Source organism: Lacerta agilis, chromosome 8 (genome assembly GCF_009819535.1).
Source record: "Lacerta agilis isolate rLacAgi1 chromosome 8, rLacAgi1.pri, whole genome shotgun sequence".
Classification (NCBI taxonomy): Eukaryota; Metazoa; Chordata; class Lepidosauria; order Squamata; family Lacertidae; genus Lacerta; species Lacerta agilis.
In genome coordinates, this window is record NC_046319.1 from 64,443,937 (window position 1) to 64,471,553 (window position 27,617).

General features: G+C 45.3%; 1 protein-coding gene across 4 annotated transcripts in view; it reads left to right on the top strand.

The window, feature by feature from the left end:
* Window positions 1-27,617, top strand: part of PTPRU (protein tyrosine phosphatase receptor type U) — a 340,521-nt gene that overhangs the window by 155,527 nt on the left and 157,377 nt on the right. For all 4 annotated transcript variants that reach the window (XM_033157989.1, XM_033157990.1, XM_033157991.1 and 1 more), the window contains exons 3-7: window positions 8,865-9,136; window positions 10,797-10,878; window positions 12,180-12,295; window positions 13,879-14,053; window positions 15,310-15,603. In XM_033157989.1, the coding sequence (XP_033013880.1) occupies window positions 8,865-9,136; window positions 10,797-10,878; window positions 12,180-12,295; window positions 13,879-14,053; window positions 15,310-15,603 (939 nt within the window). The remainder of the gene's footprint in view (window positions 1-8,864; window positions 9,137-10,796; window positions 10,879-12,179; window positions 12,296-13,878; window positions 14,054-15,309; window positions 15,604-27,617) is intronic.

Here is a 27,617-nt window from a genome sequence, read left to right on the forward strand (position 1 = left end):
GGAGCCTGCCCCCGTGATGTAATGGGGGGCTGTCCCTAGGTCTGAGTCCTGAAATCTCAGGGTCTGGAATGCTCCTGATGTGGGAACCCTAATTCCAGATAATGTTGTATGTGAACACAGATTAAAATCCCACCACTGGAAATCCAGTTTACAGTAAACAGCCCATACCACAGGTTGCTCATTTTTCAATGGCTGCTGAGTTCAGCGAGACTTATCCATAGCACAAATGCCTAGGATTGCAAACATAATGAAGAATTCAGTGGCACAGATTGAGAGCTTCACTTCAATGTTTTGGACCCCCAACATTGTTTTTTGTTTTTGGCGGGGGGTGGGACAGTCCCAGACTGTCCTTTCTGATGCTTTTGGCCGCTACTTTCTTGTCTTCAGACAGAAAAAAAGCGGAGAAATGCCTCCTGTTTGGAATCTCTTCATTAAAATGGCGAAGAAGTCAGTAGCGGAATAAGTGAGGTATCGGTGAGCACAGCGTGTGTGCAGCTCCTGAAATGAATGCAATGTGACTGTCTGGCACACTGGAAGTCCTTGAAGGGATGTTGAAGGCAAGACACACAATTCTGAATGTTGCTTGCTTTGAACATGCCTCAGTCTCCTGTATTGTTCTGATTTTGCACAGCAGGCCAATGGGCCAGCTTGATTGGAAGCAGCAGCAAAGATTCCCCCCCCAGGGAAGTTTGGGAGGGTTTTTATTTTATTTTATTTTATTTTATTTTATTTATTTTGGCCTGTGCTGGACTGCTAAAAAGCATTAGCACTTCCTTGTGATGCTTCACAGCCAAGCTAGAAGTCTTTTCAGTTTTTCTCACCAGGGAGCTGCAGTATAACAGCAATTGCTTTGGAGTGACACTCATTTGCCCCTTCTGGGCCTCCATCCCTCAGCCTATGAAGTCTGTTAACACTCTGAAGTTGGATTTCATCCTGACGCAGCTCAGCCACCACTTTCTACTTTTTTATTAGGTTTTCCCTCCTGTTGCTGTATTGATTGCTGTCATGGATAGAGATAGATAGGTGCACATCCTTTATGCCTTGGAATGTCTTTCTTCCTTTCGGTTTGGTGGTCCCTTAAGAACTAAATTAGTGATGGGGCAAACAAACCAGTGCTACCCTCAGAACTGGACTTGGAAAACTGAACTACTTCCATCCAAAACTAAAACTGAAGTACTCTACCCCCCCTGGTGACTCTGCAACCCTCCCTTCCCTTCTTTTTGGCATGCCCCTGAATTCATCATGTGAAAGGCTGAACTGGGTGAATCCCAAAACGGAATTAAGATTGCCGGAAGAAATATCAACAACCCCAGATATGCAGATAACACAGCTTTGATGGCAGAAAGTGAGGAGGAATTAAAGAACCTCTTAATGAGGGTGAAAGAGGAGAGCGCAAAATATGGCCTGAAACTCCACGTCAAAATGGGGCCAGGGGTCAATGTGAAGTAGAGGGTCCATTTTCTATATCCTCCTCATGACACTTTTATTGCACACTTTGCCACTAAGAAAAGGCTGGTTCATAGTCTTGGCACATGGAGGTGGTCAAAATTCTCTTCCACTGTGCTGCAGGAGGTCATATTTTCATTGGGCTTTCTGTGCGAGGTGGCCAAATATTGTGAGGCATGTCATTTTCTGCCAGGTGCATTTATTTATTATGGCAAAACATAAAATACCTCTTGACTGTAGTAAAACCTCTAAGCGGATTGCAAGAAATATTAAAGCTGCTAATGAAAAGAGCTAAAAACACTTTAAAACAATTGAAACTGACAGTAAAAGTGATGCAAACATGCCTGCGTCGATGTGTCTGGGCAGGCTTGTCTAATGAAAATGTTTTAAGCAGGGCCAAAAAGAGCACAGTGATGTCAATAGTTATGCTGTTAGCTTTTGAGATAGCCTACTGGCATTGAGCCCCTGACTGCCCACTTCTGGCTAAATATGACAAAAAAGGCTGACCAACCCTATCCTATATTGCCGGATTATGTCACACAACAAGCCCAGTGGAAATGTCTGATGACCTCCGCATGGGGTGAATAATTGTGTGTGAAACCACTTTGCTGTGATCTCTTAACAACCCAATTGGGCAGGTGGAATTTGATAATTAAGGCCCCGAGGTCTTTTTTTCTTTTTTCTTTTTTCCAGGCCACCCCTTTGAGAAATATCCTGATGAAGACTTTATGCCTTTAATTAGATTCCTGACAAGTAGAAACCCAACGGGTGCCACATTCCCCATTAGGATAACCGAAGAAGTATAGGGGTTCTGTACCCTTAATAGGTGTGCACTAGCTGAAATTGCTTGTAGAAGCCGAAAGAGGACAAGTGAGGGAAAAAACCTGTATCAACTGAAATTCCAGCTACAAGATAATTAGGCTACACCGCATGCGGCTTCATCATTACACCTCCATGATGGGGAAGGGAACACTCTCTTGGCAAAATCTGGAGTGCTTTGAAACACTTAAAGTTGCAGCGTGCGTCACTGACTGCAGCTTTCCCGCTCTTTTCTGGCTGTTTTTATACTTTTCACCCCTGTTTGCAATTTAAATCTATCTATTTATTTCCCAGCCCCTTGTTGTGCGTGAGTCTAAGATGCATAAGTGGGGAGACGCCTATATTTACCAGCAACAACAATTTATTACCTACCCTTAACCCTCAGGTCTCAGGGCGGGTTGCAGCAGTTAAAATGCAATATTAACACAATATGGAAACAGTTTAAAACAATTTAAAATGGCAGAAATAAGGTGGGTTCTAGGAATATGCAGCTCAAGCATTAAAAGCAAGGGTTATGTCTTCAGCATTCGCTGAAAGCTGTCTAATGAAGGAGCCAGATGAAGTTCCACAAGATGACGATGAATTAAATTTATATCCTAACTTTCCTCCCAAAGGAGCCCAGGGAGGCAAACAACAAGTGGTTAAACAATAAAAAACAACGAAGACACCTTAAAAACTATTCAAACAGAGATGCAGATGCCACTGAACTCCCACCATCCCTGGCCATTGGCCATGCTTGTTGGGGCTGATGGGAGTTGTAGTTTAGCAACACCTGAGGGGTCAAAGGTTCCCCACCCTTAAGGTATTTCTTTTAAAAAGCCCTGTGGATTTGAGAGAACTGAAAGGTACCTGCCATCCAGAGAATTTCATTCTCCCCGCTCCACTGGCTGAGGCAGGATATCATCACTGTGAGGTCCCCTGCAGCAGTTTAATTTTTGTCTCATCCTTGGCTGGCACTGCGAGGAGGAAATATTCGTCATTAATAAATGAGGCCCTAGGAGATTGGACTGTGCAAAGGATGGCTTTCTAAAGACAGCTCTTGGCTGCAGTTCAGATGAAGGAGCAAACTCAAAGTGGTGTGTGTTGGGAACGGCGTTTCCTGGGCCAAGTGGACCCAACCTCATTAGCACATTAATAATTTCACACAAGGGGAGAAGAATTGGAGGCGAAAAGGGAATCGACATGTCAGTCAGCATGTGGCTGGGTTCCACTGAATGAGTGCCTTTTCTCTTTAAAATATTAGAAGGATGTCGGCTCTGAGGCAGCGATGCTTGGTGGGGAGTGAGAATGCGGAAGATGGCAATGAATAAATAGACAAGAGCCTTTCCTCAGCAGTGGGAACCACTGTATGGTCCAATGGATATAGGGTTGAAGTTGGAGCTGGACCATCCAGAATCAGACTCCCATAAATGTGTAAGACCAGAGGCCTATATAGTCCAGCATCCTATTATTCACAGCAGCCAACCAGATGCCAGTGGGGAGCCCCAAAGCAGGACGTGAGGGCAATCATCAGGGCTGCCCAGTCTATGGGCTGAAGCAGGGTGGTGGAATATTGCAGAGTGGTGCCCTGCCCAGCCCTGCTGCCACCAGAGTTGTGCTGTTGCACAACCTCAGTAACCAAGGCTTACAGCAGGGTCAGGTGAGTGGCAGCCCCTTCTCATTTCTCCTCAGGTGGCAAATGGGGTGCCCATTTCACCACCATCTGAAGTTCACCTGGTGAATACATGGGAAAGGGCCTGCTTGGTGGTGGTGCATAGGATCTGGAAACTCCCTCTCTTGGGAAACTCCTTTTGCTTCCTCTCTCCCAGCCTTCAGAAAAGGAAAGTTGTTTCCACATGTGCTTTGGATAGTCTCTGATCCTGACAAGTCTCTGCTAATGTTGCTGCTGCTTTTAGTCCCCAATATGAGGTGTAAATAAATTAAAGGATATGCAAGAAGAAAGATGGGAGCAGGGCTGCAGCAGCTCCAGCTAGGGCTCAGAATGTCCTGTGCACAAAACCTGGAGAATTTCTGCCTCTCAATTAAGACACTACTGAGCTAGATAGACTAATGATATGACTCAGTATAATGCAGCTTCCGAAGCATCTAGCATGAGTTTGGCCAAACTGTGGGAGACAGTGAAAGATAGGGATGCCTGGTGTGCTCTGGTCCATGGGGTCATGAAGAGTCGGACACGACTGAACAACTGAACAACAACAACAACACCTCCCTATGTTTTTACCAAAATCCATCAGGAACTTCCTTGGCTGTTTTCTCCTCATCTGCCCCCCTCTCTGCCATGAATTAAAGGACATCTTCCCTTGGGCTTTGGATTTAATGCATTGAGTTGAGAAACGGGCAAAAATAATAATATCTAGCCTCTTCCTCTCATCTCTGTTCCCGCTATTTCTCTCGCCTTCTGGGCTTTTCTGTGCTGGCTTCTGCTACCCTCCCCACCTCCATCAGCCCTTGGAAGAGAGAGAAGCTGATGAAATTGCCAGGATGAGTGGCACAGCATGAACCTGGCCCAACAGCAAATAAGTATGAAAGCAGATGCTGGTTCAGGAATGATGCAAGGTTTTCTTCCCAGCTGTTATTCTATCCTAGGACTACATTTGGACTCTGAATGTGGAGCCTCTGAACAGAAGTTCAAGACATGTCACTTCTTGTGCCACCAGCTTAGAACGGGAACGTCTTGGAAGGACGGGGGCCTGGCTGGCAGAATTTGTGCCACAATAGCCAGCAATTCTTCCCTCATCCAGTAGAAGGCAGGGATGGAGCATGTCTTCGTTGGCCTGCATTTGATCACACTGGTTTAATTGCTCTGTTTTCATTCAGCCAAAACTGGAATTTGTCCAGTGAATGACTCTTTAAAAAACAAAACAAAAACCTGCGTCCGTGTGGCTTCATGGAAATTAAACGAATCAAATGAGTAAATGCGATTAAGATTTAAAAGGGTACTGTCAAGAAAGCAATTCTAGATTTGTATAAATCGGATCATTTTACTTAACTTAAAGAATCCAGGGCTTACATTGGTTGGTTGGTTGGCTGGTTGATTGATTGTCTATTGCATTTTCAGGTTATTCCTGCCATGTGTGTCTGAGTAAGGTGCCTTTAAAGGCCCCATCTGCATTAAACACTCAAAGCAGTATCATACTTCTTTAAACAGTCATGGCTTCCCCTGTGCTGGGAAGCGTAGTTTGTGAAGAGTTATGAGAGGAGACCTCTAGTCTCCTCACAGAGCTACAATTCCCAGGAGTTTGACTGTTATGCTACTCTGGGAAGTGGTGCTTTGTGGGGGGAATAGGGGGTCTCCTAAAATCTCCCAGCACCCTTAACAAACTGCATCCCAGGCTTCTTTCAGGGAAGCCATGACTGATATGATACCATGTACTGCAGATGGGGCCTAAGATGGCTTCCATTTCTGAGAAAGTCACATGTGATTTTTTAATCCACAGGACACATTTGGTGTGTTGTGTTCAAGTTACAATTAGATACAAATACTTTCCTTTTCCTTTTTCCTTTTCTTGCAATTTATTCCCCATCCAGTGATGGGGGGATGATTTAGAGCAGTGGTTCCCCATCAGCTAAGTACTGCAGACCCCCCTTACTTCTGAAAAGGTCGATATCTCTGCGGTCATTTTCATTATGAGAATGGTGCCACCAAACCCTCCAATGTGTCCCAGTGCAAAAATGGGATGCACGTCTTCCAGGCCATGCTCTTGTGTGAGTCATGTGACCTAAATGAGAGCACAACCCCCCTCCCATTGGGAATGTCCTGGACTGTTGAGGGGTATGTGCCACAGACCCTCTGATAGGCAAGGCATACCCCGCAACTGTCCTTTATTTATATATTTATTTATTGTGAAATACATTTTTATTTGATTTTCCAAAATATAAATATACAACAAAAACAATTCCAAATCTAATTATCGAGATTACTCTGAATCTCCTGACTTCCCCCCATCCCTTCCATGGGTTCCATTGATTCTATTTTCAACTGCATATTAATACTTCTCCAATTTTTCATCTTCCCAGATTATCTATACATTCTGTTAAATTACAAGTGTGTTTAAAATCCTGCTAATGTTTTGACCTGCTTACAATGATATTGTATATACATTATAAACATTTCCCATTTTTTTTCTTTTTCTTTTTGAATTTCTTGTCTTATTGATTCCTAGTTAGTTTTGCCATTTTGGCATAGTGCATCAACTTGATTTGCCATTCTTCTCTAGTCGGGGTTGTTTCTTCCTTCCATCTCGACAACTGTCCTGTTTTAAGTAGGACATCCTCAAATCACAGAAGCCCATCCTGGCTTCAGTTTGCATCATGGAATGTCCCTTTTTTGGCCTGGCGCTCTGGCATGAGTCCTTGCACCAGAGAGCCAGACCAAAAGATGCTCACTCTGGTGCGAGTCAGCAGGGTTGCGCCAGAGCACCTTCTTATCCCTTTTGACTCACGCCAGAGCGACAGACTGGAATGCGCTTTGGCGCAACCCTTCTGATGTCCCAGTTTTGGGGACGAAAACATTGGAGGGTATGCCGTGGAGGTCCCAAAGTGAATGGAAGAGTGGAATGGGGGGAAACCCTCTGCAGATACTTAAATGGTGTGATGGGAGAAGCCGAATCCCTGTCCTCGGCTATCCCCCAAGCTGAGCATCAGAGATGAGATGGAATTTGTTATGCTAATGGCCTCTGAACTGCATAACAGCCTGCTGAGCACTGCTTAAAGTCAGAAACAGCTATGTGTTAAATGAGTCGAAGAGGCGGAACTCAAAATTAAATGGCTTAAATCCAGGTGGAGATAGGAGTGTCAAGGCAATAAAAGCTGAAGGGAAGCAGCTAGCGAGTTTCCAGGCAAGTTGTAAATAGTTATCATGGTCTATTTGGCTACAATTCAAGTGGCAATAATATTGATAAGGTGGGACTCTCTCTCTCTCTCTCTCTCTCTCTCTCTCTCTCTCTCTCTCTCTCTCTCTCTCTCTGTGTGTGTGTGTGAGAGAGAGAGAGAGATCTACATGGAGGCCTCCAAAAATCCAGATGGCCTAGATGTTTGAGCCCTTTATGCAAAAGATACAAATTAAATTATAGCTGCCATCAAAGACATTGCTATAATTTCATAAACACCTAATCTTCCAATTTTGGGCTGTAAGGGAGAGACTGATATTAATAGGATGCATTTATAAGAGATTATACTCAAAATCATTTTCAGAACATAAAAAGGAGACCCAATTTGTTCATATGATAGCATCTATCACCAACTTGCTTTGCTTTACATCTGTTTTATTGGTTGTTTTTATACTAGGTTTTTTTCCTTGTATGGTGATTTTGCATGACAATTTCTGGCCCCATTGTGATTGATAATACAGATTTAGGATTATGGTGTTGTTAATAATGGCTTTGCCACAAAGTGGGGGGGGGGGGAAGCCATCTGTTCTGGATTCCAAAATTACCTTCTTCCATTGCCCTCATCTTCCTGTAAGCCATCCCTTCCTGTCAGCCAGGATTCAACTGCTGTGCAGTTGCAGATTTCTAAGGACTCAATAGACTGACTAAAGTCACATTCACACTGTACATTTAAACCACTATTATACTACTTCAAACAGTATTGGTTTCCCCCACAGAATCCTGGGAACTATAGTTTAATAAGAGTGCTGAGAGTTGTTCGGAGCCCCTTATTCCCCTTGCACAGCTGCAATTTAATGTGGTTTTAAAAGCCCTCTTTACAGGGAACTCTGGGAGTTGTTCTCTGGTTGTAATTTACTTGCAACAGAAGTGGGACTAGTGCTACATTTCCAAAAAGAGAGAAGAGCTGTTAAGGCTCTGATCTGTGCTGTCCATGCTCTCTCTCTCTCTCTCTCTCTCTCTCTCTCTCTCTCCTCTCTCTCTCTCTCTCTCTCTCTCTCTCTCTCTCTCTGAACTCCGTGGTAGCTTAGTGGTTGGAGAAAAATCCTCTGTATATGCTCCAAGGTGCTGTCTTTGTGATTGTTATTTCTGCTTAAGTATTCTGTTCCCTGGCTTCACTAACTGATCTCAGGCTAGACATTTATTGCTGTCATCTTCGTGTTCCTCAGGTAAAAAAAATGGACCAATGTCTTCTACGTTCTATAAATGAGGGGTGGGGAACCTCTGGCCCTCCAGATGTTGTTTTGACAAATATAGACATTTTTGCAAGCAATTTCCCCTAATATGATGCATTTTTGTATGTTATTTTCACAAATATAAAGCATTTTGATGCACATTTCCCACTTAATATATGCATTTTTGTACATATTGTTTGGCTGCATCCCAAAATTTGGAGGAACATGCATTTCTTGGGATAGCGTTTTGGTTTGTGAATCGGTTCGAAAAGTGAGAATTAAGTAGTTTCTCATTGAAACTTAAACAGATTCAAATTTCTCCTCCAACCCTAATCCTGTAAAAAAAACTAGCCTTGATTCATGAGACAAGGCAAAGGTGTTTATCAAATGGGCAACGTACCTGGTGGTGTTTGAAGTGGAACGAGCAGGCAAAAGTGATGGGGAACCCACATGAACCACTTGTTATCACAAACCTAGTCTCTGATGCATGCGCTGCTGAAGGAACGCTCAATATTCTCCTTCTCTCTTTTTGTTGCAGGGTCCTACCTGATGGTCAACTCCTCTCAACATGCTCAGGGCCAGAAAGCTCACATCCTCTTCCAGACACTCAGTGAGAACGACACCCACTGCCTCCAGTTCAGCTACTTCATGTACAGCCGGGACGGCCACAGCCCAGGGACCCTGAACGTCTACGTGAAGGTGAACGGGGGTCCGCTGGGCAGTGTGGTGTGGAATGTCTCTGGCTCCCATGGGCGGCAGTGGCACCAAGTGGAACTATCCGTCAGCATGTTTTGGCCCAATGAGTACCAGGTGAGTGGAGAAATACTTTTCAGGAGAAAGCTTGGGTTCGGATTTCTCTGCTACGCAGGCACAAGGAGGCTAAGAACAAAACAAATCATGCACTCTGTAATTATTTTTTTTTAAATTGTACTTGATCACCACCACCACCATTTATTTATTTATTTAATGTATGAATCTCTTCCATTGAGACACCCTGAAGTGATTTACAGTGGTTTAACATATGTAAAATAGATTTCTGCTTTTCTTTCTGGGGAGAACAGGACTGCACAGAATATCCTTCCCCAAAAGGATCCTCATAGGGCCCCAACATTTTATTCCTTTAGACCGGGAATTGAGAGCCAGTGTGGTGTAGTGGTTAAGAGCGGTAGACTCGTAATCTGGGGAACCGGGTTCGCGTCCCCGCTCCACCACATGCAGCTGCTGGGTGACCTTGGGCTAGTCACACTTCTTTGAAGTCTCTCAGCCCCACTCACCTCACAGAGTGTTTGTTGTGGGGGAGGAAGGGAAAGGAGAATGTTAGCCGCTTTGAGACTCCTTCGAGAAGTGATAAAGCGGGATATCAAATCCAAACTCTTCTTCTTCTTCTTCTTCTTCTTCTTCTTCTTCTTCTTCTTCTTCTTCTTCTTCTTCTTCTTCTTCTTCTTCTTCCTTCAGATGTTGCAGAATGCCACCTCCCATCATCCCAAGTCAGCATAGTCATTGGTCAGGGATGATGAGCATTGGCGTTCAGCAATATCTGGAGGGTCACAGGTTTCCTGTCCCTCCTTCAGGCGATTGGCCACAGACTTTCTTTCAGAAAGCGTTTGGTTGGCTTTTGCTCTGCTTTTAGATTTTTAAGCTGATATTTTGCTGCTGGATATAGTAATCTGCTGCAGGTTTTTGCTGCTATGATAAGGCATTTTCTATTCCAATTGTTCTATTCCAATTGTTATTCCTGTTTTTTTTTTCCTGGTGTGTATTAATTCTATGGTGATCTTTAATTGGATTTTAACTTGTGGACTTTAGGTATGGACTAAGTAGGTTATAGATAGGCAAATCAACCAATCAATTAAATAATGGGTGATAGCTCAAGTTCCTTAAAGGAAGCATGGGATAAAATGGTATTCTTACTGTAATATTATTATTATTATTTGCTTGATACAAACCCAGAGATGATGCTTGTGGAGTTTTGAAATGTTCTGTTTAACTTAAAAATAAATAAATCAACCCTACTTCCACCTCCACGGAAGTAAGCCATGTTGATTTCAGTAGAAGCGGAAATGTATTGGATTTTGCTGTCCCAGGGCTATAGCATTTCCATGAAGAGTGCAGAATGTATGGTCCACCAGTTGTTTCTGGATTCCATCTCCCATCATTCCTGACCATTGGTCATGCTGAGCTGGAGCCAATGGAAATTGGAGTCCAACACCCTCCGGAGGGCCCTAGGTTTCCCAGTCCAACTCTATTAGAATTCTCTGGGAGGGACTGTGGCTCAGAGGTAGAGCATCTACTTTGCAGGTTCGATTCCTGGCATCTTCAGGTAGTGCTGGAAGAGAACCTTGTCTTCAGCACTGGAGAACCATTGCCAGTCAGTGTAGACAGTACTGATGGACTAATGGACTGGCTCAGAATAAAGCAGCTTCCAATATTCCTGACAGGGTTTATCTATATGTATCTGATTCCTTCTCAGGTCCTGTTTGAGGCAGTAGTCTCCAGTGAGCACAGAGGGTACCTAGGTTTGGATGACATCCTGCTCTTGAACTATCCCTGCTGTAAGTATTGCTATAACCTAGGCCTGGAGATAGGATTCATCTGCTTAATTTCTACATCCAAACTCTCTGGTTGGTTTGCGAGCTACTCCCTTATTTCCTTTCTTTCTCACATTGAGTCCTTATGAATTCTTATGTGTTGTTCCTCCTTTTTCTCTCCTCTTGCCTGAATTTCAATTTCAAAACCAAATAGAATTCCATGTGATAGTAATGCTCGCTGTTTCTTCGGTAATGCCTTTCATAAGTGCTTGAAGCGCTTTATATTATATTATCTCGGGGCTAAACAGTTGGAACAAAATTACAACACTCATGGTTTTCTCGGCTAAGTGCTTCTCAGAATAGACCCGCTGACATTAAGTTAGTCATGTCCATCAATTTCAGTGGTCTACACTGAGTAGAACTAATGCTGGGTACAACTCTGAATAATTACGTCATGCTTTGTTGTAAGTGCTTTATGTTTTCTGTCTTAGGGATAAACATGTGAACTTTGGCTCAAAATTGGGACTAGGGCTGGGCGATATATCAATATATTGTCCAAAACTGGTTTGAAGTCCATATAGTGATATCAGTTTCAGATTTTTTGACCTGGCAATATATTTACAAATCATGATGTGTGTTAGGACTCAGTGATATATCATCCAAAACTGGTTTGAAGTCCATATCATGATGTTGATTTCATAACTTCTGACCTGGCAATATAATGTGTGTGTGTGTGTGTGTGTGTGTGTGTGTGTGTGATGCAAAAATCACAACATGGGAAAATCTGTGAAACCAGGCAATGCCTCTAACAGAGCCCCATCCTTATTTGCGACATCATGATATGTCATTTGGTGAGGCAATATTATCTCATCTCTGCCAGTGCTCTCCACATTCCTCACCACAGCCCTGTAAATTTGGCCAAGATAGCTATGTCCATATTACAGAGGAAGACTGAGAAGGCCCAGCTCAAGACATTTTGCTGCCTGAGCTGAAGGGCAAGATAGGATCCTCTCCAAATTCCATGCACTGTAAGCTGAATGGACTGCGGCTGGATCTAAGGAACATAGGAAGGCGGCTTCTACTGAGTCACATTATTGGTCCATTTAGCTCAGTACTGTCCACACCGACTGGCAGCAACTCCCTAGGATTCCAGGCAGGAGTCTCCCCCAAGTGCTACTTTGTAATTCTGTGGGTTCAACTTGGGACCTTCTACATAGCATTCAGCTATATAATGTGCGTATGAGAGGAGGGGAGGGGAAGAAGAGAGAAGGATATTCAGTTCTAGGGATTTCTATGGGTTTATTTCTCTCTGCATATTTTGGCAGCTAAAGCACCTCATTTTTCCCGCCTGGGTGATGTGGAGGTGAATGCCGGTCAGAACGCCACCTTCCAGTGTGTTGCTTCCGGCAAGGCTTCTGAAGCAGAGAGGTTCCTTATGCAGGTAAGTGGGGTTGGAGGTTACCAAGATTACTGCCCAAAGAACAATCTGTAATTTTTCTGTCTTGTTAGTTCCTGATGCTATTTGGTTGATATAACTACAGAAGTACAGCATGTGCCCATTAATCCTGGGAGAGAATCGGAGTTAGGTAAGAATTTGGCTTGCTATCCAGTTAGTTGTACTTCAATGGCAAACTTCTTCCTATCATCTGTGAGCTGACCATCTTTCAGCTTGGACAGAAGGGTGGCTGTTAGGTAAACAATTTCCTGAAGCCCAAACAACCCGTTTTAGGCATGCGGAAAAATGTTATTTGCTTGAGAGGAAGAGAGATGCTTCTTTTTATCTTGCCCAGACACCCTTTGCCTCCATGTTTAGCTTGTACCATTCCACAAAGAAATAAGCATTGTAGTGCAATGAACAATATGTCATAAAGTGAGGGACCATGAAAGACTAGGATTGCGATAGGACTGAAAGTGAAAGGAGTGTGTGTGTCTTGAGTGTGTGAAATTCACTCCACTTCCGGGTGGGGAGGAGTTGATGGCATGCATCTTTCTGACTGGGGAAATGATGTTTGGTTGGCTGATATTACAGAGGGCATAAAAGGTTGGTTGCAGGTGTGAGGGTATTGGCGGTGAGCCTTTGGCGTGAGTGGCAGTTAGACATTAGTAGAACTTAGTTTGGGGGAGGGGAGCTGTGGCCACCACCTGCCCCTCCAATCTTAAGGGTGTTGCGATAAAGGAATCCGGGGGTGTGGATCTTACCTGAAGCCTGGGGAGGGGCTAGGGCCATGCCACGACCCCATCAGAAACCCTGGGGGAGCTCGAATTGGTTTGCATCAATGGGACTCCCCCTATTAGTGGTTGAGCCTTACAGGACTCCCTGCATGGCGGGCAGGAGTCAGATATAGTCGGGTCAATTCCAGTGCCTAAGCCAATACCGCTCACATTCTGTAACCAATAAAGTTTTGGCCCAATAACCATTAACCTAATATACGGTGTCCTTGTGGCTTATTCATCAAGGAAGGTGGCCTCGGGGTCTTGACACGCAAATATATCCCTCTGTTTGGGTGATAGTTTGGTGGAGTTTGAGAATGAAGAGCCTATTCGGAGTGAGAGGAGAAAGCATTGCCCCCATTCTGGTTTGGCTTTGTGACAAATTTGATTGGCAGTGTTCAGATCAGTATATTCCCTGCATGATCCCCAACTGGTTATCATGCATCCACCAAGAATAACTCACTTTTAAAGGGTGGGGAAATGAGAGAAATTGCACAAACAGGAGGGGGGGGAGGAAAAAGCTTGAGGAGGAGATTGGAGAAGACTTTGATACCACCCTCCAAAACTCCCCTATTCATGCTGAAAGTGATCACCCATGAAAATGTTGTAGATTAAGATGTACTTCTCATGTGCGACGTTTTAGGCAAGTAGAGAAATCACAGCATTGGGCACATAATAGGAAGGCATGGGATGCACATGGAGTAAAAGGAACTGTGTGTGAGAGCCAATGAGATCTTAGCTCCACAAGAAACATAAGAGAATCCAATGACTTCTTCCTGATGAAGCCATTTATTCTTGTTTTTTGGATGGCAGAGGCAGAATGGAGCAATTGTCCCGGCAGCTTCCGTGAAACACATCAGCCACCGGAGATTCCTGGCTTCCTTTCAACTGGATAAAGTTTCCAACGGAGACCAGGACTTTTACCGTTGCGTTACCCAGTCTGGCAGGGGCTCTGGCGTCTCCAACTTTGCAGAACTGATTGTGAAAGGTATGCAGCAATGAGTGTCAGGAGGGTTGACTTTGGCTTAGGGCTATACCGGTAGAAGACAGACCTGGAAAGCAAAGAACTAGGGGAGGATTTAACTGCAATTCAGCAGCGGATGCTGGTTTTGCCAAGCCCTGCAACTCATGTCTTGTGTCACTGAACCAAAGCTCTGAGGAAAGTGCTTTGAAGCTGGGAACAGACAGGCGTGACACTGCAGAGTCTTGGCTGCTGTGCACACATAGCAAAGAAACCCTCCCAAACTCTCAGTGATGGGTGGATTTTGCAAGCCAGTGAACACAAACTATTAGAGGAGGGGGAGGGAAAGCAAATAATCTACCTTTGCCGCATGTCCTTTGTTCATTTATTTTGACAGGTGCAGCTGAGTGTCAATTATTTTAGATGGAACACTGCAGCACCTTTAATGTACCCACTTGCTCTGACGTTGCTGAACTTTTTTGGGAGGGTGGGGGGTGGGGCGCAGAGGGCAGCAGAAGAGGTATACAATGAATTCCATGCCACCTTGATTCTGCTTAGACTGAGCCATTATGGGGAGCATAGAATCTTCTATTTGGAAGAGACCTCAAAAGCCATCTTGTCCAACCACTGGTACATTATTGAATATGGAATCATAGAAGGCCAGGGGTCAATGGCTCAAGTGTAGAACCACACAAACGTTGAGATTTCACCACCATTGCTGCTTTTAAGAAGATAAGGAACACTGGGAACCTCTTTCCAACCACCAGGGGAGACTCCTGCTGTTTCTTACCACATGCAAAGTTGTGGTCCGTTGTCTTTATTGTTATTTATTAATTAATTTTTTTATACTGCCCTTTACCTGAGGATCACGAGGCAGTTTAGAATATCAAAACACAAACACACATGCCATAGTAGCAAACAGAAAGAATACCCCATCTCCCCGGTTCCAAAAGGCCATAGATTATTTAATTATCCAAAGGCCTGGGAGAAGAGGAATGTTTTTGTCTGCCTGAATATATGTAACAAAGGCACCAGGCGAACCTCCCAGGGGACAGCATTCCACAATTGAGGACCCACCGCAGAAAAGGCCCTGTTCTCCTTTTGCCGCCCTCCAAGCCCTTCATGGAGGAGGCACACAAAGAAGTGTCTCAGATGATGATTGTAGTGTCCGGGACAGTTCATATGGGGACAGGCAGTCCTAGCAAGCCACTTTCTTATTGATAACCATCTGAAGCTGGTGTGATGATCTCTTCTAGTAACAACTTGTCTCTCCTTTTGGACAGAGCCCCCTACACCCATTGCACCCCCACAGCTGCTGAGAGCAGGCTCGACGTACCTAATCATCCAGCTCAACACCAATTCCATTATTGGAGATGGCCCCATTGTAAGGAAGGAAATTGAGTACCGAATGACCTCTGGGCCATGGTCGGAGGTTCATGCTGTGAACATGCAGACCTACAAGTTGTGGCACTTGGACCCAGACACGGAATATGAGATCAGTGTGCTGCTTACCCGGCCAGGGGATGGAGGGACCGGCAAACCTGGGCCTCCCCTCATCAGCAGGACAAAGTGTGCAGGTAGGAGCTTTCATTATCATGGTTTTCAGTGAGCTTCTTTGTACCATGAAAACCAGTTGCCATGCCACCCCAAATGCATCTTCTGCAACAGAGCAGTGATGAGTTGCCTACAGGGTAGTAGTATTCATTCTTGCCCACAGGATCAGAACATAGGAAGCTACTACATACAGAGTTAGGCTGTTGTTCTGTGTCACTTGCTATAGTCTACCTGGAAATGCTGTGGGTTGAAACCTGGACCTTCCTCAGGGACTTCCGGTTGGCCGCGGCGCCATTAGGATGAGGGAATCTTCATCTGAAGAGCCCCATGTGTTTTGAAGCAAGGGCAAGCCACAGAAGCGCTGTGGACCCCCATAAAAACCCCAGATCAAGCGTTCTGGGGGCTTGGAGATCCGGTGTGTGCTTGAATGACTCCCTCCTCCCCAGCAAAGCTCTTTTAAGAGCCTCATGCAAATCAGATGCCTTGTCACTGAACTATGGCCCTTCCCTCAAAACACAGACACATTAGAAGCTGTCTTATACTGAGTCAGACAACTGGTTCATCTATCTACCTGAGTAGTGCCGATCTGACCGGCAGCATCTCTCCAGGGTTTCAGATAGAGGAGATTCTCCATCCTTCCTGAAGATGCTGTGGGTTGAACCTGAGACCTCCAGAATACAAGGCAGATGCTCTACTGCTGAACTAGAGTCCTTCACCTGCACAAAATATTGTAATTCCAAACCTCATGCCTACTAGTTGATTTCTATTTTCTGTGTGGCTCTGCTTTCTGTGCTCTTAGCAGCATTTAGGTGCTAAAATCAGCAACTTGCAAAGCTGCCAGCCTGATGCAGCCTGAAGAAAAGGAGGAGCAGGTCTGCAGCTTTGTTTTAGGTGTTTGTGGCTGAGACCATAGCAAAAGCAAAAGGCTTGAGGCAATAGCAGTTTGTACATTGATCTAGCAATGCTAAGCATAAGCATCAAACATTATCCACCCAAAAGCCCGTGTCCATGGAAAATTTCCAAAATGGCTTTGGTGATGTGCACTTAACAAGTGATCACTGGAAAGCCCAAGGCATGTCACCAACACCTGCGCAGTTTAGTTTAATGAAGATAATAATAATAATAATTAATAATAATAATAATAATAATAATGATTTATTTATACCCCGCTCATCTGGCTGGGTTTTCCCAGCCACTCTGGGCGGCTTCCAACAGAATGTTTAAATACAATAATCTATTAAACATTAAAAGCTTCCCTAAATAGGGCTGCTTTCAGATGTCTCCTAAAAGTCTGGTAGTTGGTTTCCTCTTTGACATCTGGTAGGAGGGTGTTCCACAGGGCGGGTGCCACTACCGAGAAGGCCCTCTGCCTGGTTCCCTGTAACTTGGCTTCTCGTAGTGAGGGAACTGCCAGAAGGCCCTCGGCACTGGACCTTCAAACTGAGGGGAGTGGGGACAGTAATTCAGTGGTAATGCACCTGAGTTTGATCCCCCACATCTCTAGTTAAACAGGTCAGGTAATAGGTAAAGATACTTGCTGTGCTCTGCTCTTGGCAAGCTGCTGCCAGTCAGAGTAGACATTAATATGCTAGATGAACAAATAGCTTTACCTGTTAGGAGGCAGCTGCCTTTGTACCTAAATTGGAATTCTAAGATCTTTAAACTTAGCATAGCTACCTGAATTTGGATTGCTCCAAATAATGGCTACGAGGGTCTACCAGAGCATGGCATCAAGAGAGGTGGGACAGGCAGAGAGAAGACTGGAAGAGTAAAGGGGTCAGGATGAGAAAGGGAGTTTGTACAGTCCATCATATCTTATGGCTCATTCACAGATAATATCATAGAATTGTAGAGTTGGAAGGGATCCTGATGGGCATCTAGTCCAACCCCTTGCAATGCAGAAATCTCAATACATGGTCCCCCATCCAATTTGCAACCATACCGGACGCTGCTTAGCTTTTCAAATGTGCTAGCAGGTTTTTGTTGTTGTTGTTATTGCTGCAGTCCCCTATGTTGCACTGAATAGGCATGTCTGTGGCTAGCTACTATTCAGTCTGCTGGCCTAGTCAAGAGACGGCTCAGACAGCAGCTTGTGTGTTCTTCCTCCTTGGCACTTTGAGAATCAATAGCTGAGTCACTTTGCATTTTACAAGAGTTGTGGTTCACAAAAGTGGCTTAGTCTGGAAGCTGACAGTAGGGATGTTCTTTGTTTGAGGCTCAAGGAAGCTATTTAAGTACCTGTCCGTCTGTCTACCTGGGATGGTATTATGAAGTTCCTTAAGTCCTTGGCTGTCTCCAAGGTGGATGTGTTTACTGTCACTGATGCCTGCAATTAGACAAGTGTTAATGACTAACCTGAGACAGCAAAGGGAAAGAGAGAGAATCTTTCCGACAGAAGCCGGCTCTTGTGATCCAGATTTACGGTTGTGTTCACCAACAGGGGCCACGTTAAACTGATAAATGATCATTGCTTCAGAAACCGAGTAAAGGAACAGTCACAGCTTGTTGGCAGCAGGTTGGATTAATAAAAGGCTGGGGATGAAGTGGTTTAGCAGCCACTGGTGCCCATGGTCTATAATTCATGGCCCAGGTTATTCATGTTTAAATCTGAATGGGTTTTGAGAAGATGGGTAAGGCTGCCCCAGGCAGAAAGGGCAAGGGAGGGAGCTTCAGAAATAATACACTTTCCTCCCAAGAACTAGTACCTGCTAAAGGGTTGCTCCATTTAGTGGGGAGACCCTCATCATCCCTGTCTTGCTCTAAGGACATAGGTCCCCCAATTTCTTCCGAGTAGGAGGATGAACCTCTGATAATATTCCCATCTCTTTCACAGCATAGAAGTCAGTGCCTACAGAACTATACAGAACTGAGCTGTCTTTTATACTGGCATTTCCACCTCCTCAAGTAGATGGAGCCAAGTGCAGTTTAGGCTTTGCCAGGCTGCATTAGGCCTCAGATGCCTCCAGCTTTTGGCTCCTAAAACTCAGTCTGTAAGGCATGCCGAGAGCTATCCAGGGTCCTGATCTGTTTAGAGATACCTGCCTGGACTTGTTGATCTTTGCCTGACCTAATTTTTCCCCTGCCTTTTGCTCTGATCTGCTTATCTGCACTGACTTGGCCTGTTTATTACTACCACCGCCCTGTGAGTCCCAGGGCCACAGCATAATAGGATAGTACTTCGTTCTATATGCTGAGAGTACAAGGACGTGAAGAATCTTCTAATAGGCTTGAATCAAAAGAGCAGCATTGGTTGCTTAAACACAGGCATTACATCAATGGAAAGACAAAACTCAACCAGACATTAGATTACCTGGATCTTAGATTTAGTGGACCTGGAAGACAAGGAGAGAGTAGCATATAAAAAGCTAGGTGTGGAAGAGAGGTGTAAAGAAATATGGGCACATTTTGTGCAAATATATGCAGCATTAAAAGAAAGCATTATTACAGACCATCTGGTATGTTTTCTTTGTCCTTCCCTCTCCCTCTCCTGTGCTTTCTTCATCTCTATTTTCCCCTCCCTTTCTCTACCCTCTTCCCTTATTATTCCTTATTTAATTATCTGTCTTTGGGGAAATAAGGTGGCATGTAGGGATGTTTAAAAGGCTTTTAAACTACTAATAATACTCTAGGATTGTAGGAGCATGTGGGGCTGCCCTGAGGAAGCTACCTTATACCAAAATGGACCATTGATCCATCCAGCTCAGTATTGTCTGTGGCGCTTGGCTACAACTCTCCAGAGTTTTAGACAACCTGGAGAGGCCAGGGGTTGAACCTGGGACCTTCTATTTGCAAAGAAGATGCCCTACCACTGCACTACTACTTTCCCTGCATCCTTTGTTTGTCAGTTGGTCCTGAACTTTGTTTGAGCTTGTTCCTCAAGCCTGGCTCCTGGCTTGTCCTTTGCTTTGGACTTGCTCTTTGCCCCTGACTACTTTGTTGTCCCATGGCTCCTGGTTTCTGGCTCACCTTAGACTGTTGCCCACTGCCCAGCCTTGACACCAATGAAGGACATAAGAACACAGAAAGCTGCCTTATGCTGGATCATACTTCTCCATTTAACCCAGAATTATCTATTCTTGCTGGTAGCAATTCCCCGGGGGGCTTTGTCCATCATCTGCTATCTAATTATCCTAACAGGAGATACCAAGGATTGGATCTGGGCTGTTTTGCATTCAAAGCAGGTTTTCTGCTACTGAGTTATGGCCCTTCCTGAAATTGCTGCTGGATGGTATCAATTCCTCCTCCTCCTCCTCCTCCTCCTCCTCTGTGCTGCTACTACTACTTGTTCCCTTACCTGCTCTCTCCATTATTTGGGAACTGCTGGATTTTTATGCAGCGCCTCCATCTGGGTAACCTCCAAACTGCAGGTTGCAGCTTTTCAGTGTTCTCAGACCCTGGTCTGACTCTATCCACTAGGCTGGCCATTGTATCCTTCTGGACAGGAAGGGGTATAGATGGGCTTCCTTACTTCTTTACTTGCACAACAATGTCTTCTTAAACTCTGGTGTTTTCGTGTGTGTGTGTGTGTGTGTGTGTGTGTGTATGTGTGTTATATTCTATGAATCTGACTTCTGATTTCCTTCTCTGCTTCCTGATTTTCTCTATGGTTCTGACTTATTCCTCAATCCTGACTACTGGTTTTGCCTCAGAGCTCATGGCACTTCACCCAGGTGCCTATGGTCCACCTCTGACATCATCTTCTCCCTCTGATCCCAGTCGAGTGATGCCTGTTGCTTGCCATACAGCAGGTGTGGGGAACCTTTGGCCCTTTGCATGTTGCTGAACTAAAACTGCCGTCAGCCCCAGCAAGCATGCCCAACGTGGTGGAACAAAGGATCCCCATATCTGCCATGCTGAAAACCTGCAGAACTGTTTCCCTCTTCCCCAAGTTCTCATCGGAACAGGAAAAAAGAGAAGAAAGTCTGTGCTTGGAAGGCAGCAACAGTGCAAGGTGTCTGACCTCCTTTACCTCTCTTAAAATGCTACACCAATCTTCAGCCTTGGGTGAGAAACTTGTCAGTGACAAAGATGGGAAATGGAACTAATTTCCACCATTGGAAAAAAAAGAAAGGAAAGGAAACCTTTGCGCTCTTCTAACCTAGACACTGAATTTGCAACTCGCAGATGTCTGAGTCTCTGCAGCTACAGGAAGTGTGTGCTCTGGTGGTTAATAAAAGTGTCTCTTGAGTTGATTATGATAGGCACGCTCTCTTGTCTCCCTGGGCTGTGCATTATGATTCCTTTTAAGAGAAAAGTGCCCTCAGTAGGGGAAGCCATGTCAGCGGGAACTTGGGGAAACTGTTTGCTGCACGCAATGGGAAAAAATGGGCAAAGGGGGCTCTGGAACATTAACTGCCGCAAACAGTGCCAGTTGAAGTGCACAGCTCTGCCTCTGATTGACTTTTCCCTTTTCTTTTTCGGCAACGGCCTCCTGCAGCATTTGCTCTGCTGTATTGTTCCCTAAGCCTTTCAAGCAGGCTGCTGGCTCTGTTGATGCAAATCCTCTCTCTCTCTCTCTCTCTCCCTCTCTCTCTCTCTCTCTCTCTCTCTCTCTGACTCGAGGCACCGCTAACTGGATTGCCATAGTGAAGGCATGACCCGAATTGTTCCCGGTGTCTCAGCTGGGAATTCCCAAGTGGAGCTTGTTAGTGATTCAGGCTTCATTAGCAAGTGCTTTCTGCTCTTGATCTCTGTCCCTTTGTTCCAAATTCAGATCCAGGCCACTGCCTCCCCTCAACGCTCCCTAGTTAGCAAACATGACCCAGACCTAGTAAAGTTTCTCTAGCAAAGCTTGTGCCCCAATGGCTGGGGATGTAGCTCAAGTGTAGAACATCTGTGTTGCATGCACAAAGTCCCATGTTCAATCTCTTGCATCTCCATGTAGGACAGGGCTTGCCTGAAACCCTGTAGATCTGCTGCCAGCCAGTGTAGACAGGACTGAACTAGATGAACCAGTGGTCTGATTTAGTATTGGGCAGGTTCCTAAGGTTCTTCAACTTGGTCTCCCTACCCAGTGCTTTGGACTACAACTCCCATCAGCCACTTCAGCATGGCCAATGGTCAGGGATGGTGGGAATTTGGAATCCACAACATCTGGAAGGCACCAGCTTCAGGAAGTCTGCATTGAGAGAACAAATGTTCTGCCTGCCTGCTTAGTTTAGACTCTTGGGTCATATTTGGAGCAGTCAATAATAATAATAATTTTATTATTTATACCCCGCCCATCTGGCTGGGTTTTCCCAGCTACTCTGGGCGGCTTCCAGCACATAAAAACATAATAAAACATCAAACATTAAAAACCTCATGATACAGGGCTGCCTTCAGATGTCTTCTAAAAGTTGTTTAGTGCTTTATCTCCTTGAGATCTGATGGGAGGGCGCCCCACAGGGAGGGCGCCACTGCCAAGAATGCCAATTGATGAGAATGATGGCCAAATGTCATGGCTTGGGATTCCCTGCTCTCTTCTATAGGAGGAGAGGGGCTAGGTAGAGCTGGCTTCATTTCCAGAGTGGCTTAACAACAGGGGCACCAAGTAGAGGGTTTCATTCGGATGAAAGGGCCAACCCCCCCCCCCAGTGTGAAGTAACTGTATAGCTCTTTACTAAGTCAGAGTATTGGTCCACCTTGTGCTGTATTGCCTACACTGACTGGCAGCAGCTCTCCAGCTTTAAGACAGGTGGCACTTTCAGCCCTACCTGGAGATGCCAAGGGATTGCAGCAGGGACCTTCTGCATGGAAAGTAGCTGTTCTGCAACTGAGATACCCCCCCCCCCATGGGAATATAAAATGCTGCCTTATTCTGAATCAGACCACACATCCATCTAGCACAGTACTGTATGCACTGGCTGGCAGACTTTCAGACAAGGGACATTCTCAGTCCTACCTGAATCTTCCAGGGGATTGAATCTGCTTGCAAAGAAGATGCTCTACCTCTGAGCTATGCCCCTTCCACTTTAAGGATCTAGGCACACACCTGTCTTTCCTTTTTCTGTATTCTTGTCTGGGCCTTTGTCTGTGCTCATGGAAGTCCCCTCCCACCATTGCCTGTCTCTCCGCACCTCCTTTCTTCATCTCCCCTTTGCTCTCCCTGTCTGTCTCTTTCATTTCATTTCTGGTCAGTCCCCTGTCACATGTTCACTGATCCCAACATAGTTCATGGAGTGCCGGCACCTTGCTGTCTCTCTCTCTCTCTCTCCCCCCCCCCACTCCCACCTTCAGTGGAAGTGCAGATTTGCATTTGGATCAGCAAAGGAAGAGATGATTGCTGTGGGATTATTTTCTGCACTCCCCTCATGACAACTGCTGGGCTGCTGCTGCTGCAGGGACAGAACGAGAGGCACCCAGGAATTGAATCATTCTACCGAGGGTGCCTGGCATTGTCCCCTTGCCTTGCAGGGACATCTCATTCTCTTTGGGTATCCCAAAGGGAGGCCGAAGATGCAAAGGCTTGTGAGAGGAGGATGCTGGGAGCAGAGTTGGCTTGCCCTGTTCCTGTCACTTTGCTCTTCTTCTCTTGGGGCACTGTGTGTGCGAGAGAGGAGGAGGCTGGGGAAATCTCTCTGAGGTTCCTGACTGAACTGCCATGACCTTGTGGACAGCGCAGGGCATCACTTGACATGACATGTTGCCTTGCAGCTCCGGTGCTGCATAAAGGAAGCAAGCTCTACACTGACAGCATCCAGCATCCCAAGGTCGCCCTAATTGGCTCTTTGGAGGTCAAGGATACTGCCTTTTTATCTATTTGTTTTCTTGTGCTGGGAGTGGGGTGGTTCGAGGCGGTTAAGAATGCTGTCTCATCCATCTGCAAAGTCACGGGGTGTGTTGTGTCCCACCCACGCTCTGTCGGGACCATCCTGCAGTCAGAAGTGTCTGAGATCCTGTAGAGGGGAGATCCCACTGCTGGACCCAGTGCATTCCAGGTTCATGGCAAGGCAGTGGACTCAGACAGAACACCCATCCCCAGATCCAACACCCTGGTACAGTAGTTCCCAAACTTTTTCAGGGCACCACTCATTTGTTCCATAATTTCATCTCTAATGCCCCCTACCCTATAGAAAGCATTCAGAATAGCAGTTTGCAAGACCTACTAAGGAAGATTAAAGGTATAGGGACCCCTGACCGTTAAGTCCAGTCACGGACGACTCTGGGGTTGCTCGCTCATCTCGCTTTGTAGGCCGAGGAAGCCAGCATTTGTCTGCAGACAGCTTCTGGGTCATGTGGCCAGCATGACTAAGCCGCTTCTGATGAACCAGAGCAGTGGATGGAAACACCGTTTACCTTCTCGCCAGAGAGATACCTATTTATGCACTTGATGTGCTTTCGAACTGCTAGGTTGGCAGGAGCAGGGACCGAGCAATGGGAGCTCACCCCGTCATGGGGATTTGAACTGCCGACCTTCTGATCAGCAAGCTCTAGGCTCTGTGGTTTAAACCACAGCGCCACCCTTATTTATTTATTTATTTATTTATTTATTTATTTATTTATTATCTTTATTAGAACACAATAAAATTCAAAACAGTAAGAATTAATTCCATGTTTATTCAAAATTCAATTAAAATTATTTAGGTTTATTAATTCAGCAAAACCAATGACCTTGATCCAGTGACACCAGCTTTTCAAAGTCTGATAGCTATTTACCCCTCCAGTGTCCCCATGCCTATTAGTGCTCTCTTGGGTAATACACCCCCTAAGGGGGTGGTAGAGCACACTGCGCTGGAAGGTGTCCCACCTGTGATGTTACTGTCATCACATCACCTGTAGTGTTTGCAGACTTAGGGGACCAGATTTCCTCTTGAGTTCTTATGCCTACTGGTTGCTGAGCTTCACACATGCCTGTGGGATGCAGTGGATTATAGTTCAAGAGAAGAGCACATGCTGTGCATGCAGAAGTTCCCTTCTTCAGTTCTTGGCATCTCCAGCTAAAAAGTGGACCAGGTTAGCAAGTGACTGGAAAGTCAGAGGTCTTTGAGAGCTGCTGAGAGTCATGAGTAGGCAACACTGATCCCGGGAGACAAATCATTTGACTGCATGAAGCATTTTTCTGTGTTCCAATGGCAATGAGTCAGGTCCAAGGCTACCATCAGAAGGTGCAGTGCATACCTGCCAACACAAGACCTTCCTTTTCTGAGCCCTCCATGGGATGATAAATCATGAAGTGAGATGGTAAGGAACACCAGGTGTCTCCCACTGATGTGCCAGAAAGAGGTGGGGGCAGCAAGGTCAGCTATAAAACCCTTCAGCTGCTCCCAGGCTGTTGAGGGGTGCAATGCCTCATTCAACACATCTCCTAGTCCCACATGCTAGTTCTGGGTCTTTGGTTGGATAGCTCCCATGCTAGAACAGCTCCTGCCCTGCTGGACAGCTCCCCAGCCTTACAAAGAGCATGAGGAAGCTGAGCACCACAGCAGTATGGCTCTTGTGTCTCTGGTTACTAACCTCTCTATGTCTCAGAAAAGTAGTACAGCTGCTGGAAGAATCATTGGGCATTGACAAGTGGTGCATGATATGAAAAGTTCCTCCATCATATGATTTGTTGACACTACATAGTAGCCTCATGTGCTCTCTTGTGGGATTCATGAAAACATCTGGCTGGCCACAGTAGGAAACAGAATGGATTGCATTGCATTGCACTGAGAGGGAAACCTAAAATTTCCCAGTTTGAGTCATTTCCAAGTTTTAACAGTCATGGCTCCCCACAAAGAATTGTGGGAACTGTCATTTGTTAAGGGTGCTAAGAGTTGTTAGGTGACCCTATTCTCCTCTCAGAACTATAATTTCCAGAATAGTTTAACAATCAATTCCTCTTCCCAGGGAACTCTGGGATTTCAGGGAAGGACTGTAGCTCAGTAGTAGAGCATCTGCTTTGCATGCAGAAGGTACCTGATTCAATCCCCGGCATCTCCAGGTATGGTTGTGAATGCCACCTGTCTGAAACTCTGGAGTGCTGCCGATGGTCAGTGCTGACACCACTGGACCAATGGTCTAACTCGGTGCAAAGCAGTTTCTTATTATGTTAATTGTAGTTCTCAAATCGGGGGACTCCTAACAACAACTCAGTCAGCACCCTTCAATGAATACAGTTTCCTGGATTTTTGGTGGAAGCCATGACTGGTTAAAGTGGTGTGATGCTGCTTTAAATGTATAGTGCAGATGGGCCTTAATTGGAGGGGAGCTAGGGTAGAGTTTGGCCATCTCTACAGGTAGCCATTCATAACTCTTGATTTTCAGGAGCTGAACATATTCAGATTAAAAAAAAATCAGAATGTAACCCTACTTTCTTGTCTTCTAGTGGAGAGCAGTACCCCTCAAAAAACTTTCCATAGTGGCAGAAATTCCTTCTGTACAGTAATAGCACCATTGCCTGTGCCAGCCTTTTTCAGATGTGAACAGTTGCCAGCCTTTACTGGAAGCAGCCCTTGAGCACAGGGAGATTCCCCCTGCGCAGTGCCATGTTGCCGGCAGTGATTGACACGGATTGAGTTGCTGCACCAGGGTGTACTACAGCTGTATCGGCTGCTATAAGCACAGGCAACTTTTGTAGTGGCGCTAATTGTATGGATATATTCAGCAATATTAATGCTTTCAGACATCCTTGTTAGCTGATCTTTGACTGAAGTACTTGCGAGGCTGCTTGCATTGGCCCAGGGGTGCCAGGCTGTCTGTTTGCCACTGATCATTTAAATAACACTGAACTTTAGAAAGGAGATTGAAGCTTCAAGACTGGCACTCTCTCAGCTCTGACTTGTGCTGTTCCTGAGAAACCATCCAAGTGCATTGGCCACGAGTTGAGGATTTGGGGTGGGGTCCTTCTACCCATGTCAGATGTGGACCAGAAATTCCTCTTATGTGGTATTGATCTCCTTCCATCAATTTAATTTAGGCCCATAATCTCTTCCCACGACATCCAGAGGCAGGGAAATCTGTAGTTGGGCTGACTCTTCTTTGTGCCCAATATAAGATCCTAAGAAAAGGCATGCTGGATCAGGCCCAACACCCATCTAGTCCAGCATCTTGATCTCTCCCAGCAAACATGGAAATTATTCTGAGACACCTGCTGCCATCACATGATGGCAATAGGCCCAGTCTCAGTTGCTGCAGAGCTAGGATAGTGAAAATGTGGACCCTGGACAACACAAGCAACAAGGCTGGGGATGCTGCATCTTTCTATTAATCCTTGCATCTTCTAGTCAGGGGTTTGGATTGCTCTAATAGTCCCACCTCTTAATCTAACTGGCTCTGGATGTAGCTACTACTTGGTTAGGAGACTGTGTGCCCCATATATACCACCCTGAACATTATGCAGGATGAGCGGGACACCCATGTAATGCTCAGCACCACAGATGAGATATGTCCCTCATTAGATTGGTATGTAAATTGCAGAGCCAGCAGTTGTATCATCTCACGTAGGTCTGCCAATTATGGAGCAAACTTCTTGCGATGTTTTTTTGAGTCGAAAAGTGCCCTGGGATTGATATGTATGTGTTTTATTAGTTTATAGGACAATCCATTGATAAATACTCCCTGGGTGGCTTACAAACAAGACGGTATTAAAAATACAATGTGCTGTAATTAAAATGGACAATATGCAATTATAGTCGGGATGAGCAAGGTGGATTAATTTGCTTCCACAATTGTTCTGGGATTCTTGTAATTCAGATGCAAGAAAAGCTGCTGGATCAGGCCAAAGATCCACGCAGTCCAGCATCCTGTTCCCACAGTGGCTAATTAGATGCTCATGAGAAGTCAGTCCTGAGTGCAACAGTGACCTTCCCACTTGTGATAGGCATACTGCCTCTGGCTGACAGTGGGAGTGGTCCATTGCCAGTGTTGATGGTAGCCATTGCTAGTCTGATTCTCCAATGAATTTTTCTAATCCTCTCTTTAAAGTATCCATGGAGGTGATCATCATGGTTAATTCTATCCCAGTCTTAATCTGGTCAGTAATTCTATTTCTAGAATGTAGCTAGCAGAATTCTTCATAATGTACCATTTAAGTGTTAGTAAGTTTTTAATTTCAGTTTAAAAATGCAATTGTGCA